At 57.1% G+C, this 16,812-nt stretch overlaps 1 protein-coding gene across 1 annotated transcript in view; it reads right to left on the bottom strand.

The window, feature by feature from the left end:
- Positions 1-16,812, bottom strand: part of SSPO (SCO-spondin) — a 54,777-nt gene that overhangs the window by 36,174 nt on the left and 1,791 nt on the right. Inside the window, exons 3-36 of the mRNA XM_006887284.1 lie at positions 16,687-16,806; positions 14,558-14,751; positions 14,237-14,273; positions 13,332-13,428; positions 12,959-13,206; positions 12,783-12,882; positions 12,165-12,323; positions 12,006-12,085; positions 11,567-11,710; positions 11,241-11,409; positions 10,857-11,097; positions 10,309-10,453; positions 9,986-10,103; positions 9,388-9,563; positions 9,092-9,319; positions 8,785-8,950; positions 8,410-8,644; positions 7,793-7,982; positions 7,607-7,701; positions 7,191-7,447; positions 6,853-6,987; positions 5,215-5,411; positions 4,988-5,115; positions 4,734-4,843; positions 4,392-4,541; positions 4,194-4,287; positions 3,949-4,112; positions 3,409-3,642; positions 3,085-3,286; positions 2,628-2,752; positions 2,116-2,244; positions 1,936-2,027; positions 1,630-1,861; positions 1,284-1,436 (exon numbers count right to left, since the gene is read on the bottom strand). Of these exons, the coding sequence (XP_006887346.1) occupies positions 1,284-1,436; positions 1,630-1,861; positions 1,936-2,027; positions 2,116-2,244; positions 2,628-2,752; positions 3,085-3,286; positions 3,409-3,642; positions 3,949-4,112; positions 4,194-4,287; positions 4,392-4,541; positions 4,734-4,843; positions 4,988-5,115; positions 5,215-5,411; positions 6,853-6,987; positions 7,191-7,447; positions 7,607-7,701; positions 7,793-7,982; positions 8,410-8,644; positions 8,785-8,950; positions 9,092-9,319; positions 9,388-9,563; positions 9,986-10,103; positions 10,309-10,453; positions 10,857-11,097; positions 11,241-11,409; positions 11,567-11,710; positions 12,006-12,085; positions 12,165-12,323; positions 12,783-12,882; positions 12,959-13,206; positions 13,332-13,428; positions 14,237-14,273; positions 14,558-14,751; positions 16,687-16,806 (5,344 nt within the window). The remainder of the gene's footprint in view (positions 1-1,283; positions 1,437-1,629; positions 1,862-1,935; positions 2,028-2,115; positions 2,245-2,627; positions 2,753-3,084; positions 3,287-3,408; positions 3,643-3,948; positions 4,113-4,193; positions 4,288-4,391; positions 4,542-4,733; positions 4,844-4,987; positions 5,116-5,214; positions 5,412-6,852; positions 6,988-7,190; positions 7,448-7,606; positions 7,702-7,792; positions 7,983-8,409; positions 8,645-8,784; positions 8,951-9,091; positions 9,320-9,387; positions 9,564-9,985; positions 10,104-10,308; positions 10,454-10,856; positions 11,098-11,240; positions 11,410-11,566; positions 11,711-12,005; positions 12,086-12,164; positions 12,324-12,782; positions 12,883-12,958; positions 13,207-13,331; positions 13,429-14,236; positions 14,274-14,557; positions 14,752-16,686; positions 16,807-16,812) is intronic.

Genomic DNA, 16,812 nt, shown 5'->3' with positions numbered 1-16,812 from the left:
TTTGTTATGATCCACGCAGTCAAATGCCTTTGCATAATCAATGAAACACAGACAGACATTCTTCTGGTATTCTCTGCTTTCCAATTACATTGTATGATAATTTCCACATTGTGTTGGATTACCTTCCTTGGGGATGGGGCAAAATGCACCTCTTCCAAGTCAGTTGGCCAGGTGACTATCTCCTGAATTTCCTGGCACAAACTGGTGAGCACATTTAGGACTACAATATCTGTCAAAATATGTCAAGTGAAATCCCATCAATTCCTGGTGGCTTATGTTTTTGCTAATGCCTTCAGAGCAGCTTGAACTTCTTTCTTCATTATCATTAGCTCTTTCTGAAATTCTTTTTGGTAGAGCAACTCTTTGCATTTCCTCTATCTTCTTTTGATGCTTCCAGGATCATTCAGGATTTTGCCCATAGCATTCTTCTGTAACTCGAAGCTTGAATTTTCTTTCAGTTATTTTAGCTTGAGAACTGTCAAGCAAGTTCTTCCCTTTTTCTTTTCTAACTCCAGTTCACTGGAGTTTTGTCTTTTTGAGATGCCCTCTGAAATCTTCTGTTCATTTCTTCCCCCCACCCTTTAATTTTTCTGTTCATTTCTTATCTCAACATTTCTAATCTTTTTTTAGCTTCCAGGCACTCCAGTGCAATTTTCAAAGTTATCTTCTGATATCTATTTTTGTATTTTCTTTCTCTTTGTAATGACCCTTTGCTTTCGTCAAGGATGATATTTTTGGTATCATCCCACAATTCAACTATTCTTTGGTAATTAGTGTCCAGTGACTCAAATTTATTCTTGAAATGATTTTTAAATTCAGGTAGAATAGACTCAAAGTCATGTTTTGGTTCTTGTGGACTTGTCTTCAATTTCTTCAGCTTCAATTTGAACTTGCACGTGAGTAATTGATGATCTGTTCCGTAGTCAGCACCTGGCCTGGTTTTGACTGTTGATACTAAGCTTCTGCAACAATTTTTTCCACAGATGTAGTCAATCTGAGTGCAGTACCTCAGGGGAGGTCCATGTGTATAGTCACCATTTATGTTTTTTAAAAAGGTATCTGCCATGAATACACATATACACATAAACACCTGCATATATACACATACATGCACAAACACATGCACTACATAGACACACATGCATACACATATAAATATCCACACTCACACATGTACATATATACATGTACCTACAGATACACACAAGCATGTATGCACACACACACTACCTGTGATCTTCTGCACCCTGCACAGACACTCTCTGCCCTACTCTGTCACTCACTGGTCTGGTGGGTGCTATGAGGTTCCCCAGGCATCATGGTGCAGCTTCTGCCCCCATTCTGGGGTGGGTGGCAACTTCGCTGCCGAGTCGTGGTGCCCCTACAGGGCTGCAGGCAGGGAGACCAGGCTGACCAGGGGCTCCACGCCCCATCCACTGCAAGGAAGCAGGAAGGCAGCAGGGCTGTAGGTCTTTGGCCTTTCTGCCCTTCCCTTCAAGGTAACTCTCCAAGTCCCCGTCCTCCTGACGCCCCTCTCCAGGACCCTCCTCCAGTCCTTCTCTCCCAGACCTCTCCCTCCAGGCCCCACTCTGAGCTTCCCATCTCACCTGGTGCCTGAAAGCCCCTTACCTGGGCAGGCCACAGAGAAGCAGACCTGAGACTGGTGTTCAGGGCCTAAGCAGTGCTGCAGCACCAGGGAGCTGGTAGGAACACAGCGACGACTCCGGTCCTGCACCCCTGGCCCACACGTCTGGCTGCACAGTGACCATGGGCTCCAGGGGCCCCAGGTCCCACAGCCCTGCTCTTCTGGGGAGGGTCCTGAGCCCGCTACTAATTCACAGTCCGGACGCCCATCACACACCTGGGAGAGGGAAGATGTCAACATCCTTCAGGCAGTCTGCACCCAGGCCACTGCTCCCACTACTGTCACCTCACCAGCTGGAACCTGATGCAGGTGCCATCAGGGCAGGAGTACTCCGGGCAGGGTTCCCTGGTCCTGTTGGGGATCCCGAGAAGTGGCAACTCCTCTGGGGAAGAGAGAAGATGCAGTCAAGCGGGGAGTAAGAGGCATTGAAAACCCCTTCCCAACTCAGCCTCCACAAGGAATGGACTTACCGCAGTCCAGCTCATCTTCACCCCGGGGACAGTCTTGTGTTCCATCACAAAGCCAGTCTGGAGGCAGGCACAGTTCAGGGTCCAAGCCACAGGCGAAGAGGCCCGGACAAAGGGGCAGCTGGGTAGATTCTGAGGGCAGCAATAGGTGTCCTGGAGTGTTCTTGCCCCAAAGTTGTAGAGGGCTGATATAAGGAGTTTGGGGGGCCCAAGGGTGCACGCAGGCCTAAACAGAGGGGCCATGGCCACAGACCCCAGAAGAAACGGAACTCAGGGACTGGCTAGGAAGAGCTGGGGTCAGCTGCATGCTACTATGCACTTTCTTGTCTGTGTAAGGAGGTGGGCAGTGTGAGGGTTTAGGGTGCTTGGCCATAAGGGGGCGGAGCAACGTGGGCAAGGCTATGAGGGGAGGGCAGCACTGGCGGGCGGGGACTATGCTATAAGGGGCGGGGCTGGGAAGGGGCGGAGCTATAAGGGGGCAGGGCAGCTCCGTGGGCAGTGAAGTTAGAGCTCACCACAGTTGTGTTCATCGCTGCCATCTGCACAATCCTCATCGTGATCGCAGCGCCAGCCCCTAGGGACACACTCGCTGCTTCCACAAGCAAACTCAGTAGGACTGCAGGCCAGCGCTGTGGGGACCCTGATCAGAGTCTGCCCAGGAGCTGTAGGCCTCATGGGGAACCCCTATCTCCCACATCCTGAAGGTCTCCATACCAGTCATCCCTCCCAACTCTACTGTTCCTGTCCTTTGCTGCCTGTTGGTCTTTCAGCAGCTCCTTCTTTGCCCAGATGCCTTGACAGCCCCATCCCAGCTCAACAGATGAGGGCACAGGACACTGCAATGGCTTTAGATCCCTCTCTTCCTTGGTTCTCCCACTGTGTCCACTGGAGCACCTACCCCAAAAAGCACCCTCCAGATCCCTCTCAGGTCCTCTTGCTCCCAGCCCTCCAGCTTCCAGCCCTGCAGAGCACTCACTGGGTCCAAGGCTGCCTGCAAGAGCTGGTGCAATCTCCAAGGAGTAAAGAGGGGGTGTGGGCAAAGCAGGGAGAGGGCAGTGTCCAGGCCCTTCGTCCACTCCGTCACGGCAGTCCCAGACCCCATCGCACAGCTTGAAAGCACCTATGCAGCTGTCATCTCCACAAGACACTTCTCCCAAGGTGCAGTTGGTGCTCCCTGCAGGCAGGGTAGAGGCAGTGTGGGCGCCATTGAGGAGCTTCATGCAGGGCACGGGTTGGGCTGACAGAGAAGGGAGACCAGCACAGTGAGTGACCTGGAGTCAGAGCAGAAACACATACCCAGGCAGGACTCTTCATCTGCAGCATCTGGACAGTCTGGGTGGCCATCACACAGCAGTGGCAGGGGCAAGCAGTGCCCGTCCGCACAGGCCAGAGACTCGTGGGGGCAAGGGCAGCCCTTCTCGTCAGCCCCATCAGCACAGTCGTCCTGCCCATCACAGTGTAAGGCCATGGGCAGACATTGGCCAGAAGTACAGGAGAACTGGCCCTCCCCACAGTCTGTGGTGGCACAGCCTGGCATGGGACAGGCAAGTGAACTCAGGATGTTCATACAAGGTACAGAGACACCCCTACCCTGGCTTAGGTCAGATGCGTACCCATCCCTTCACCTCCTCAAATCATGACTGTCCCCTCCTTAGATGGAGTGGCAGAGGGAACCCCTGATGCTTCACCCCACCCCCCACCTCCACAAACCATGACTTCCAAGATAGGCAGCAGGGGAACCCCTTAAGCTTCACTCCATTCCCTCATTTCCATAAATCATGACTCCTGGGACGGAGCAGTAAACTCAGCTTCTTGTGTAGGCTCCATATCACTCACCCTCCTCATCTGAGCCATCACCACAGTCATCCTGGTTGTCACACAGCCATCCGAGGGGCACACAGTGTCCATTCCCCTGGCATGTAGTCTCTCCCTCGGCACAGCCTGGTGTCTGCTCCTCACAGCGACTGTTCTTGCAGGACCACTGGCTGTCCTGGCATGAGCTGAGTACACAGTGAGCAGGGTCAGCACCAGGCTGGCCCACGGGCACAGAGGTCCTCCGGAGGGTTAAGGTTAGGACTCACCAGTTCCCACAATCCTGTTGCAGCACAGTCCCGGGTGGGAAGAAGCTGCCCCCCCACTCACAGGGGCAAGAGGTGGGCTCTAGGCAGGTGCTGCCTGTGGTCAGCATGGGCAGGACTCAGTAAATCACAGCTCCTTCCATACGGCCAACCTCTAGGTCAGGACCCCACCACACCCTGTGCCCCTCCGCATCTCCACACCATGCAGCACAGTCCCCTCAGGGCAGAAGCAGCCTTCCACACAGGCAGCCACCTGGCAGTGCCATCCGGGCTCAGGTGTCTGGTCACGGCAGGTCGGGGGACATGTGGGACCACAGGTGTCATAATGTTGGCCCCCTTCGCACTGCAGAGCTGGGGAGAAGCTAGGGTCACAGAGGGCCTGGAATATGAGGAAGCCACAGGGTGCAGACTCTCCAAGAATCCCATAATGACATGTGCAATGTGCGGATTCCACAAGGGCAGTCGCTTTGTGTGCGAGCTGCGTGGACAGCACTCAGCTCATGCCGGGGACATGAGGGCAGCTGAGCCCAGGGACACACTCACGACAGAGCTCCTGGCTGCGCCAGCGCAGGCGGTGACCGTGGCGAGCACACTCGTCCGCATAGGCCGCGATCGCGGAGCAGAGGCATTCACAGTCACCCCCAGAATCACAGCTGAGGGAAAGGACTACCTCAGGCGGCTCTGTTTGCTACACAGGGGCTCCAGCCCCATCCCACACCTCTAGATGCTCTCCAGTCCCTAGACCATGCCCACCAGGGTCGTCTAGGATTCAGCCGCTCTCGGCCTTGGCTCCTCACCCGCAGGCGTCGTGCACACACCGCTCGTAGTGTGTCTGTGGAGGGACCTCCACGTGGCACGAGGCGAAGAGAGGCTGCAGCATGGTGCTGCAGCGAGCCCGGGCCCAAGCCGCCCTGTGGGCATTCACCTGCAGGGTGCGAGGCACAGCCACTTGAGGATTCTGGGGACAGACACTGCCCGCGTCCTGCCAGCTTCTGGCTCCCTGCCTGAACCCACGGTAACCCACGGTGCAAGGGTGAGGCAGGTCTCCAGGCTCTGGACAGAGTGGCTGGAGGCGCCAAGAATGGGCGGCCAGCTCTGCAGTGGGCTCCAGGACTCCCTGGCGGCTCCTCAGGTCATTGCTGGCATTTCCATCGAAGTCACCGCACAGCCCCTCCACGTGGCCTCGGAACTGGGGAGGCAGGTACACCAGCACCCGGGTGCCTGGAGAGGGCGACAGGGTGGTGCTAGAGAAGAGACCCTGGGCCTCTGCTAGTGGGACAGGCCTCTCTGCTGCCAGACCCCATGGTGGACACCAGCTCCTTCTTTTCTGGGACATCAAGGTGATAAGAAAAAGGACTTGTGTTTGGGGGTCTGAGGAGAAATCAGTGCTTATTCTCCTCACTATAGGGAACCCTGGTGGCCTAGTGGTAAGAATCTGCACTACAACCCCAAAGGCACTTGGTTCAAATTCCCCAGCTGCTCTGCAGAAGGCTGGGCAAACCCCTTTTGTGTGATTTCCTGCCTCTGAAAACCCCCTGGAGGCTCAGTTATGGGTTGGTTTTGACCCAAAGGCACACAAGAAGAAGTCTCCTTCTAGATGTCAGGCAGCCAGATCGCCACCAGCAGCCTTGAAGTCTCAGGACAAGCCACCTGTCCTTGGGTGTTAAATTTTTCCTCCAGTTTCAGTCAGTTATTTCCAACTGTCAACTGCTATGTTTGGATGGTGTGATGTTATATTTCTTTCACTTTTTTTCCAAACTGGTATTTTCTAAGTGTTTTCTGATGAGGAAATATGGTTTCCACATCAACGGAAAATATTTACTATTAGAGAAACACAGTTTAGGAACCCTACCACATGTTGTAAGCTCCGATGGCCTAGTAGTAAGAAACTGCCCTGCAATCCTAAAGGCATGCAGTTCAAATTCACCACCTGTTCTGTGGGAGAAGGATGGGCGCATCTCCTCCCATGTGATTAACTGCCTCTGAAATCATGCAGGAGGGTCAGCTATGGGTCAGTTCCTACACAATAGTACTTACCACCAACAAAAGCCACATGTTTAGGAGAAAGTATGGCCAAAGTGCTTTTTGGACATGTAACAAGGAGCGGCTGTTCATTGGAAGGGGACATCATGCTTGAAAAGGCAGAGGGTCAACGAAGGAGAGGAAGGTCCTCAATGAAATTGATTAACATAGCAACTGCAGCAATGAACTCAAGTTTATCACAGAAGAAGAGAATGGTACAGGGCAGGGTTCATAGGATCACTGAGTCATACTGGACTCCACAGTGTCTAACAATAACTACATTATATATGATCGAAGAGTGGAACAAGCTCGGGTGGGAGGTGAGGAAGAGGTAGGGTCTGGGTCTGGGCAGGTCTTAGCAACCCAACCACAGCAGTAAGGCTATTAAGAGAGAAACAGCCAGATCCAGTCGTTGAGGACAAGGTATTAGGACATGGTGAGGGTGAGGGGCAGGGTGTTGGGGCAGTGGGAGAGTGACGGGCAAGGTGAGGATGAAGGGCAGGGTGAGGATGAAAAGCAGAGTTAGGATGAGGTCAAGGGTGAGGAACAGGGTTAACCTAAAGGGCAGAAGGCGGGTTGATGGAGCAGGGTGAGGGTGAGGGGCAGGATGAGGGTAGATGGGGTTGAGGTGGGCTCTGACCTCCATCCCAGAGTAGAATGAAGCCCAGGCGAGTCCTGAGCACAAGGAAGAGGCCAGCATGGCGCAGGCTCAGCCCTGGGCCTTTGTAGACCTTGGGGAGTGAGATGGGCACCCCATTGACCGTCACAGCCCGGCCTGTGAAGGTAAGACATATGAAGCCTGAAGGGCACTGCCTAGACCTCCATGGCTGACCCCAACCTCCACTGTGCCTTCCAGAGCTGTGGGGCCCCAAGAAGTACGTGGATCCTTTGGGGACTCAGTTTCTTGGAGTCTCAGAATTAGGGTCCTCAAGGCCAGGGAGTGCCCACCCAGCCCTGTCCCCAGCCAGTCATGACCACCTCGTAGCAGGTGCATGATGGTGCCCTCTAGCTGCAGCTTCAGTGTCTTGGTGCAGGTGAGGCCACTGTCCCCACAGGGAAGATTCTGCACGGACACTGAGAACCGGCCGCTGGTGTCTCGCACCAGTAGGTACTCGCAGGCACCAGGGAAGGTGAACGCCAGCCCGTCAAATGTTACGTAGTGGGGAGCACCTGAGGCTTGGCAGTGCCCCCCACACTGCTGCTCCGTGCAGTGCCACCTCTGGCCTTTGCACACGCTGCAGGGAGGAAAGGAGGGGCAGTCTGAGGAAGGACTCTGTGTCCAGAATTCTGGGAGTTCCCACAGCCCCCACCAGAAGCAGCACGCTCACTGCTCCAGCCTCCGTCCAGATAGAAGTGAAGTTGGGAGAAACACCAGGAGCCTGGGCACAGCATACCAGATATTGCAATCTTCCTGGATGGTGGCATTTGGTGGGTACCATTGCCCACTGTGGCGACAGGGACATTGCTCAGAGGCCACACAGTGCTCACCCTGGGCAGAGATGGGATGGAGCACTAAAGGGGCTGTCAGGCAGAATGCAAAGCACCTCCCCCACACACCCCCGCACCCTCTCCAACCTTACCAGCAGCAAGGTGCCAGGTGGACAGACACAGCCCTCAGTATTGCCCATGGGGCAGTTGTGGTTGGCACTTGGGCTGTCACAGGTGAGCAGGCAGGCACCAGGGATGTGGATGAGCCCCCGGGGGCAAAGTGCCTTCTGGTGGGGGCAGTGGTAGGACGTACATTTCCACAGGCCCCTTTCCTGGCAGATACTGTGGGGTTGGGAGGAGTCAAGGCCACGGCCTGGTCAGCTGTGAAGGAGGGTCAGGGGCCTGGGTGTCCAGATACTCTGGGATCTGGCCTAACAGGTTCCCTTTCTTCGTGGGCTCCAAAGGGCCATCCTCCAACTCCAGGAGTGGGCAGACAAAGGTGTGCATACTCTCCACCCAGCCCAGCAAGAGGTTGTTCACTTAGCCTTCACCCACCACAGGTCCATCACAGCACAAGTAACACTGGTGGGACCTTACTGGTGGGACCCCATTGTTGGAACCAGTGCCTGGAAGCCTGCCCCCTACATTTCAGGACGAGTGTGGTGAGCGTGGTGGGACTCAGGTGTCCACCTCAGCCCCAGCTCACTGCTGTTCTTGCAATCCTCCGTCACCCTGCTTCCTCCCTCCACCCAGAGGCTGATACCCTCACCAGTGATTGCAGTCTTGTGTGGTGCTGCTGCCAGGGGCATGACGAAGGACTCCTAGCTGGCAGGGACACTGGCTGGGGGGCACACACTGGCCTGCAGGGTCCCACAGTAGCCCTGGGGGACAGGTGCACCCAGACACGCAGCCGCCCAGCCCCACACAGTCCTCAGGCTCCCCGCAGTTTCGGCCACATGGTGGGGCACACTCTTGGTGCTCCTGGCCACCAGGACATGTGACAGCTGGGCAGGAGACAGGGCTGGTCAAGGCCTAGCACAGCCATCTCTGTCACTCTTGGGGACTTCCCAACCCCCACTCCAAGGAAGGCAGCCTCCCATTCACATAGACAGAGGTCCTTTAAGGCCCCATGAGAGGCACTCACGGCAGAGGGCCTGGCTCCTCCAGGACAGGGACACACCCTCCTGGGCACAGTGGCGGGCATAGGCTGAGAGCAGGGGGCACAGGCAGTCTCTGTCCAGATCACAGCCACACATGGTCGCTAGGCAGCGCAGCCAGTATGGCTCCCTCTCCACAAGCTGGTGGCACTCCTGGAGGCCAGACTACCGGTCAGCTCCTCCTCTGGGCTTCCCTCTACCTCTCCCTGGGCTGTCCACTCTTCTAGTCTCTACTGAGAAGCTGGGTGGGGCCAGGAAGGTCCCTATGGGGTAGTGGGCGCCCCACCCTGCTACCTGGAAGGCTTGGCCTTGCAGGACCATACAGGCTGCCTCTGCAAAGGGGCGGCGCTGGGTGTGGATGCTGCAGGGGTGCAAGGGGACCATGCTGCCCGGGGTGCACTTCCCCATGCTGGCCACCTGGAACTTGCTGGTGAAGGCTTGAATGCTGGTTTCCACATCCCCAGCAGGGGTCAGGAAATCATCCTGCTGGTTCCAGGTGAAAGTGCCGCACAGACCATGCACCTGTTGCCAGTGGGCAATGTGATCAGACTGGTCCCAGGCTGGCCACTGTTCCACCCCTGCCAGCATACCTGGTGAGCATAGTGGGGCTCCAGGGTGATGGTGGTCGAAGGGTGGGACACCTCCCAGAGGACCTGGGCCCCAGGCCAGCGCAGCAGCAAGAAGCTGGACGAGGCTCGGGAGACGCTGAGGTTCTGAGAGCCAAGCCATGGCACAGGCACCTCTTGCCCATCTACCAGGACAGTGCCTGGAACAGGAGGTCCCAAAGTCATCCATCTTGAATCTCCAGGACCCCACTGCCACCTCCACACCTATTTGTCTCTGTCTTCTTCAGTCCAAGAACAGAGGACCAGGAGGAGAGGCTCTGGGCTGACCTGATCAGACAGGCCCACTCTATGATACACCGGCTGATCTGGAGGGTACTATCTTGGTAACAGATGGGACCATCTTCCCCTTACCCTCTGCTAAAGAGTGGGCAGGGTTGCCCCAGGTGTGTCTGCTCAAACGTGGGGTGGGATGGAAGGGTGGGTGATTCAGCCTAGAGATACCAGTAGCCAGGGACAGGATTGAGGATTAGGAAGTGTCAGAGGCTACCTGGATCCAGGTCCCTGAGGGCTAATGGCCAGCAGCAGGGATCCCAAGGATGTGAGGTAGACAGAGTGATGCTACCTGAGTCCTTCAGCTGGACGTAGGTGCCCCCCAAGGTGACATAGATGGCATGGAGGCAGCTTCCAGACTCACAGGCCCCATGCCCCAGCTCCACCAACAGCTGCCCCTTCGTGTGATCCTAGGCAAACAGTGTTAAAGAACAGGGTTTGGGGGGAGTGGTGGGAGGATGGGATGTGGAAGGAAAGGGTGTTATGGATGCAGGCGGACTGGATGTGGGGGAAGGGGTGGGGGGACGGGGTGAGGAGGGAGTTGTGGTGGCGAGGCTTGAGGTGGAGTGTGCTGGCTCTGCAGGCAGCCCAACTGAGCACGTGCCCTCTGCCCACCTGCACCAGCACGTAGCGGCATCCTTCGCTGCCCCAAAAGGAAAATCTCCGCCCATCAAAAGTGAGGTAGTGTCCATCAGCACCCACGGCACACTTGGCAGGACATGGGGCCTGGGCACAGTGCCAGCGGCCGTCCTGACATACACTAGGGCAGAGGGGGACCCTGTCACACCAGCCCCGACTCTCAGCCATGTCTCCTTCAGTCCAGCCCTCCTCAGCCCAGCTCCCTTAGTCCAGTCCCCCTCAATCGCATCCTCCTCAGCCCACCCCCTCGGTTCAGCCTCGTCTCCCCCCCCCCCCCCCGCCCCATACAGCCCTCCCTGGTCCCGCCCCATCAGTTCGTCCAGTCCCCCATCCCATCAGTCCTGCGCAGCTCCATCAGGACCTTCTGCCCTGTCCTCCTGCCAGAAGAACTGGAAGAACTGAAGATGATCACTTATGCCCCAGGAGGTCAGGGCTCAAGAGGAAAGCCAGGTGAGGACGCAGATTGAGGAGGAAGTCCGTACCCCACCACCCCGCAGTCCGGGCAGACCAGGCCTGACACCCACCAGGGGTTGCACTGCTGGTACACGATGCCCCCGGGTGCATAGCGCTGGCGCCGGTGATAGCACGGACACTGGGCAGCGGACATACAGAGGGCACCGTCCCAGTATAGGCCAGGGGGGCACTCGCAGCCGCTTACACACTCCTCTCGGCAGGACGCCTCTCTCCCCTCGCCCACTGCGGAGCAGCTTGGTGGGCAGGAGGACATGCAGTCTGAATAGAGCTGGCCCCCAGGGCACCGATGCTCTGGAGAGGAGAGGTCGTGTGAGACCACCTACCTCTTCCGTCGCTGCCTCTGCCCACCTCTGAATCCCCCTGCTCCACCTCCTCCTGGGGGGCTGCTGGCTGACCTGCAAGGAGTGGCAGCTGTGGGCCAGGTCAGTCCTTACCACAGAGGCCAGGCCTCCTCCAGTGGACGTAGATGCCTTGCTGGGCACAGTGCCGGGCATAGCTGGCCAGTGTGGTGCACACGGACTCCTGCTGTCCCACTTGCCTGCTTTCCGCCGTTCCCCCACAGTAAGCGTAAAGACAAGCCTCATGGTACTCGGTAGGAGCTACCTGGCAAAGCAAGATGGCACAGGCCTCTAGTCCCCTCTGTGATGAGTCTCTGTCCCAGGTCTGATCATTCTTTTCAAGGGGCTGGAGTGATCATGGACCACCTGGCACTGGCAGGATGCGCCCTTTACCCCACTGCCCCTGGCCAGCATGCCTGTACCTGGACATGGCATTCCTCAAAAGGGCTACTTAGCAGCAGATGGCATACATCCTGGGCCTCTGCTCGAACCCGAGCCGTCTCCTCTGAGTCCTCCAAGGGGCCTCCACAGCCCAGAGTGGCATCTGTGGCATCCGCGCACCTGGGCTAGGGAGAGTTGTGGGCAGGCACCAAGGACAGGGTGAAGAGACAGCTGAGACACCAAGCAGATGACCTGCTTTTTTGTCCTCTTCAAGGCCCAGACACTTTAAGCAGGAAGGGCAACAAAGTGGCCAGGGACCAGGGCAGTTGACCCATAAGCCTGGGCCAGAGGCTAAACACCTAGGGCAGCCCTCCCCCGCCCCCCACCTGTATCACTTGCTGGGGACCCTGCCTCTCCTCCAGAGGAACCCAGCAGAACAGAGGCTGGGGTGAAGGCTGGGAGAATGAAGCTCAGTTTCACCTCAGAGTCTGGGAGCCTCCAGGCATCCGCAAAGGTGGCAGCCAATGCAGCCAGTCCCCCACCCGGCACCAGAAAGTCATCTGGGGGTGCAAGGCAGGGTGTCAGTTTGAGGTCCATCTACCCAACCTTCTATACCCGCCCCACCCACACCCCACTTACCCTCTGGCCGGTTGTTGTAGAGTCCGCACAGGCCTCTTGTCTGCCCCTGGAGCCCAGGATCCAGAGAAATGGACACAGAGCCAGCCCTGTCCAACCTCACGGTGGCCCCCAGGCCTCCTTCCAGCACCAGCCAGTCCCCCTGCCACTGCAGACTCATCCCTATGGAGAGGAGACCCACACCTAGTGAGCCACTCCCATCCTATCTCTGCCAAGGAGAGAGGAGACAAACTACATAATCCAGGTGAGCACTTTGAAGTCATTCATGTCTGTCCCCCACCCCCACCTCCAGCACATTTAGAGAAGCTCACAGTGCTCTTGAGAGAATAAAGTACAAGTTAACTACCACAAGACACACAGCCTTCCTATCCCACCCACCTCAGCATCTCACCTGTGGGTCCTAGCCAGTTCACACCCACCTCACTATCTCACCCATAAACCCTAATGAATTCACACCCATTATCAAGTGCTTCCTCAGAACCCCTCCAGGCTGAGACAGCTTCATGATGCACAGAGGACAAAGACTCAGAGGTGAGGCAGAGAAGTAAGTGCCCAGTGAAGTGGCGAGTAGGGCAGCAGCCTCTGCTCCAGCTGCCTGCCCTCATCCTCAAGGCCCCTCACCATGGAGTAGCTGGGGCTCCTCGTTAGAAACAGGCACGCCGTTCACAGAGACATTGCCACCTTGGATCAGCGCTTCCTCTGGTCCCATCATCACTCGGACCTCAGGAGAGGAGCAGGAGGGGTCAGTTCAGTCCTGGCCCACACCCAGCCCCCATGACTGTCCACCCTCCTCTTACCAGCTGGCATCGCTCAGGCTGGGGGCAATGCCCCCTGGGCAACAGGTGGACGGCCCAGCTGGAGTCAGCTGCACCTGCCAATAGGTAGGTGCAGTGGCCCAGGAAGTGGAAGTGACGTCCATCAAAAGTTCGGTAGTGGACACCAGACCAGGTGGCACAGGTGGCTGAGGGGTGCGGGAGCTGACCCCAGACCCCTGCCAGTGGCTGCAGGGTGGCCAAGGTAGGGGTGCTTCCTGAGGAGGGGGCACCATGGTAAGCATCCCACTGTGGGTGGGTACCAGATCACTTTTTGTGAGGATACCTGAGAGGCTGCAGGCCCTCCATGGGCAGGGACAAAGCACTTGTCCCAAGGGTCTACACACATCTAGGGAGGGCTGGCTAGGGCAGAGGCTGCAGGCCTGGGAGCTGCCATCCCACCAGCTGTGCCCCCAGCCTTTGGCACAGCACTCATTCAGGCTCACAGCTGGTACCTAGACCACACCTGCCTAAGGCCAGCATTGCTCAGAAGCAATGCAGGGCCCCAGGATTGGAGGCTGCAGATTAGGAGGCTGTGACTCAGCTGTGAGGCCTCTAGAAAACTTCAGCTCAGGGCACACCCACTCAGCATGCCAGATCAGATAGACCCCTACCCAGTACCCAGATCAGGGCAAACCCCCACCCAGCACCCAGGACAGGACAGACCCCCACCCAGCACCTAGGTCAGGGCAGACCCCCACCCAGCACCCAGGAAAGGATAGACCCCCACCCAGCACCTAGGTCAGGGCAGACCCCCACCCAGCACCCAGGTCAGGGCAAACCCCCACCTAACAGTCAGGTCAGGATAGACCCCTACCCAGCACTCAGGTCAGGGCAAACCCCCACCCAGCACCCAGGAAAGGATAGACCCCCACCCAGCACCCAGGTCAGGACAAACCTCTACCCAATGCCTGGGTCAGGGCAGACCCTCTACATAACATCCAAATTAAGAAAAACACTCCACCCACCACCCCAGGGTTGGAATAAACCTAGTCCAGCCCCTAGGTCAGGATAAATTCTACCTGGCACCCCAGATCAGACAGACTCTCACTCAGCACCCTAGGTCACAGCAGACCCTGTCTAGTACCCCAGCTGACAGCCCCCATCTAGTATCCTCCCATGCAGCACCCCAGGTCAAGATAGACCCCACCCAATATCCTACCACTAAGCACCCCAGGTCAAGCCAGATCGCACCTAGCACCCCAGGCCAGACTTACCCAGTGAACAGTTGGGTCCCCCCCAGCCTGGGCAGCAAGTTCTCACAGTACGGGTCTGGGCGACTGGACGGGTTTCCAGAGGCCTGGGCCATGGAGCAGGCAGATGGAGAGGGAAGACTGTCAGCGCAGAGGCTTTGTGGGAGTGCATGCTGTGTGGTCACTCCTCTGTTCCTCCAGTCAAAAGTGTGGCCCGACACCCACAAGTCTGCATGCATACGCTTGGGTTCCAACTCTGTATCCTGGCAGCCCCTGGCGACCCAGGGAGCACCATTTCCCACTCCTGAACCACATCAGGTGCCCTCAGACCTTCAGGTGCTGGCTCGCTCCTCTCCTTCCCCTGACAGTCCAAGGTCTGCACCCCACTCACCAGTAGATGGGACAGAGCCTGGGGTCAGAGGTGAGGGAGCCCTGTCTTCTTAGGGTTGGGCCCAGCCGCCAGCCCAGCCGGAGGTGGTGGTAGAGGCTGGTGCAGGGGACCAGATCCTCCAGGGGGGCTGACACTAACTCTTCCACCCACACGGTCTCTGTGCGCTCACACCACTTCCTGTGGAATAGAGCTGGCTGTCACCCCTCCCACACCTCAGACCCCACCAAGGAAGACCCAATAGAAGAGCAGCCAGGCCTGGCCAGGAGGAAAGCCCAAGTGGGGTGCTCACCCTGCAGTCAGAACACAGGCCAGTTCGCAGAACAGGGCCAGGAGCAGCATGGTGCCCTGCTCAAAGCATGAAGGCATGAGGCTGGGCCAGGGAAGAAATGTCAGTCAATACTCCCAGCTCCCCGAACCCCATGACACCCCATCTCACGTACCCCAGCCCAGCCGACAGTCTTCTGGGCAGTGTAAGGTGTTGCTGAGTTGGGCCACAGGAATCAATCTGTTAGCCAGTCGGTGGTGTACAGTGAGCTGGACCCTCCGGCTGGGAAGCTTTGCCCCAGCCTCATTCATACCCCTGGCACCACCTGCCTGAAGCTGGACTGGACCTGCCCACACCTCCTCAGGGGCACCATCTGCCTGAAGCTGGATTGGACCTGTCCACACCCTTTCAGAAGCCCTGACCCTGAAGGTGAGGACCCTGTCCTTCCAGAAGTGTGTATATGTATGTGTGTGAGAGAGAATGAGTGAAAATAGAGGCAGTGAGAGGGGACAGACAGTCCACTAGTGACAGAAAGGGATATGCAGCGAGAGAGAGACAGACAGGCAGACACAGAGAAAGAGATAGTGACAGTGAGATCAACAGACAGACAGAGTTAGACACACACACAAAGAGAGAGAGAGGGGAGAAGGGGAGGGGCGAGAGATACTGTTAGTGACAATGAGAGAAAAGACAGACCGAGAGATAGAGACACACACAGCGACAGAGACCAGACCAGACCCTGATCAACATGTAAGCCTTGTGTGCACACGTAAGATTTTGTTTGTTTTGCATCCCTGGTTGGGCTCAAACACATACAAGTTTCTGATGCTTTACATTTTTATTAGATTCTTGAGCTGGCCCCATAAGAGGGACTCAGGTCACTGGTTCCAGCCCTGAAGTTCTGACTCTTTCCTTCTCATAAAGTCCTCTGGGAAGAGGTTCAGTTTGTATGACAGCACACTTGCTGTGTCGCGACAGGTGGCAGGACTGGGGACCAGAGCTTCTAGACAGGTGTCTTGGGTGTTGGGGTGAAGAGGAGGCCTATGTAGATGGGGTAATTCCAGTATCTGGTATGAAGTGGGCAGCTCCAGTTCCCTGGGGACATCCTAGTTGCATCCTGGTTACATCAGGGGCAGGTTACTGGTCACCAAGCTGGCTGGAATGTGGCTTGGGCCAAGCCTTCCCCAGCCATTCCAAAATCTACTGGGCCTTCCTCTCCTGAACCCACTCTGGCCCATTCCATCTCCTCCAGGTGAGTGCCTCAGGGAGGGCCTTCCTGGAGTGTCCTGGGGAGGGGACCACCTGTGCCACTGCCACCCCTCCACTTATACTTGCTGACACACACTCCCTCATATGCTCCCCCACTCACACATGCTCACCTGCCCAGCTGCTCAGTCTTACATGCTCTCACCTGCACATTCTCGCACAGTACACACCTGCATATACCTTGCCCTGTCCTACTCCTTGCACACTCACACCTACGCCCTCAAACTTCCTTGCACACGTCCACACCCACTCCCTTAAGTCCCTCTGACACACTCCCCACCCCCACCCTGTCCCTGCAGAGCCGGAACTTCAGACATATCTGTCTCAGGCCACCTTTCCCCAGGGTAGAAAAGGGCTGCGCAACGCCCAGAGTCTTCCAGGCGGCCTCTGTGTCTCACGCCACTGCCTGGCGTCCACACACTTAGTATAGGATGCAGTCTGGAGCGTCTGTGCTCAGGGGCCCCTGGGCAGCCTCCATACCAGATCCGCCACGCCCACCCCACCCTGCCAAGGATTCAGAGGCGAGGGGTCCCACAAGCCCTCTGACTAACTCCTGACCCTCCTTGTTCCTGGGCTTCCTCTTTAGCCCCCTCCCCACAGAGGGCTCACGCTCCCACCCGCAGCCCCAGCGCGTCCGTCCTGTCCTCTGCCCAGATTCAGAGCTGGTCCGAGGGGGCCTAGGGCCGAGCAGCGCGCAGGGCGAGGCGGTGTGGCTGCCCTACAA

This window comes from Elephantulus edwardii, unplaced genomic scaffold (genome assembly GCF_000299155.1).
Source record: "Elephantulus edwardii isolate Elephantulus edwardi_28Jun2011 unplaced genomic scaffold, EleEdw1.0 scaffold00055, whole genome shotgun sequence".
NCBI lineage: Eukaryota > Metazoa > Chordata > Mammalia > Macroscelidea > Macroscelididae > Elephantulus > Elephantulus edwardii.
This window is presented reverse-complemented; position numbering and strand designations above follow the sequence as displayed.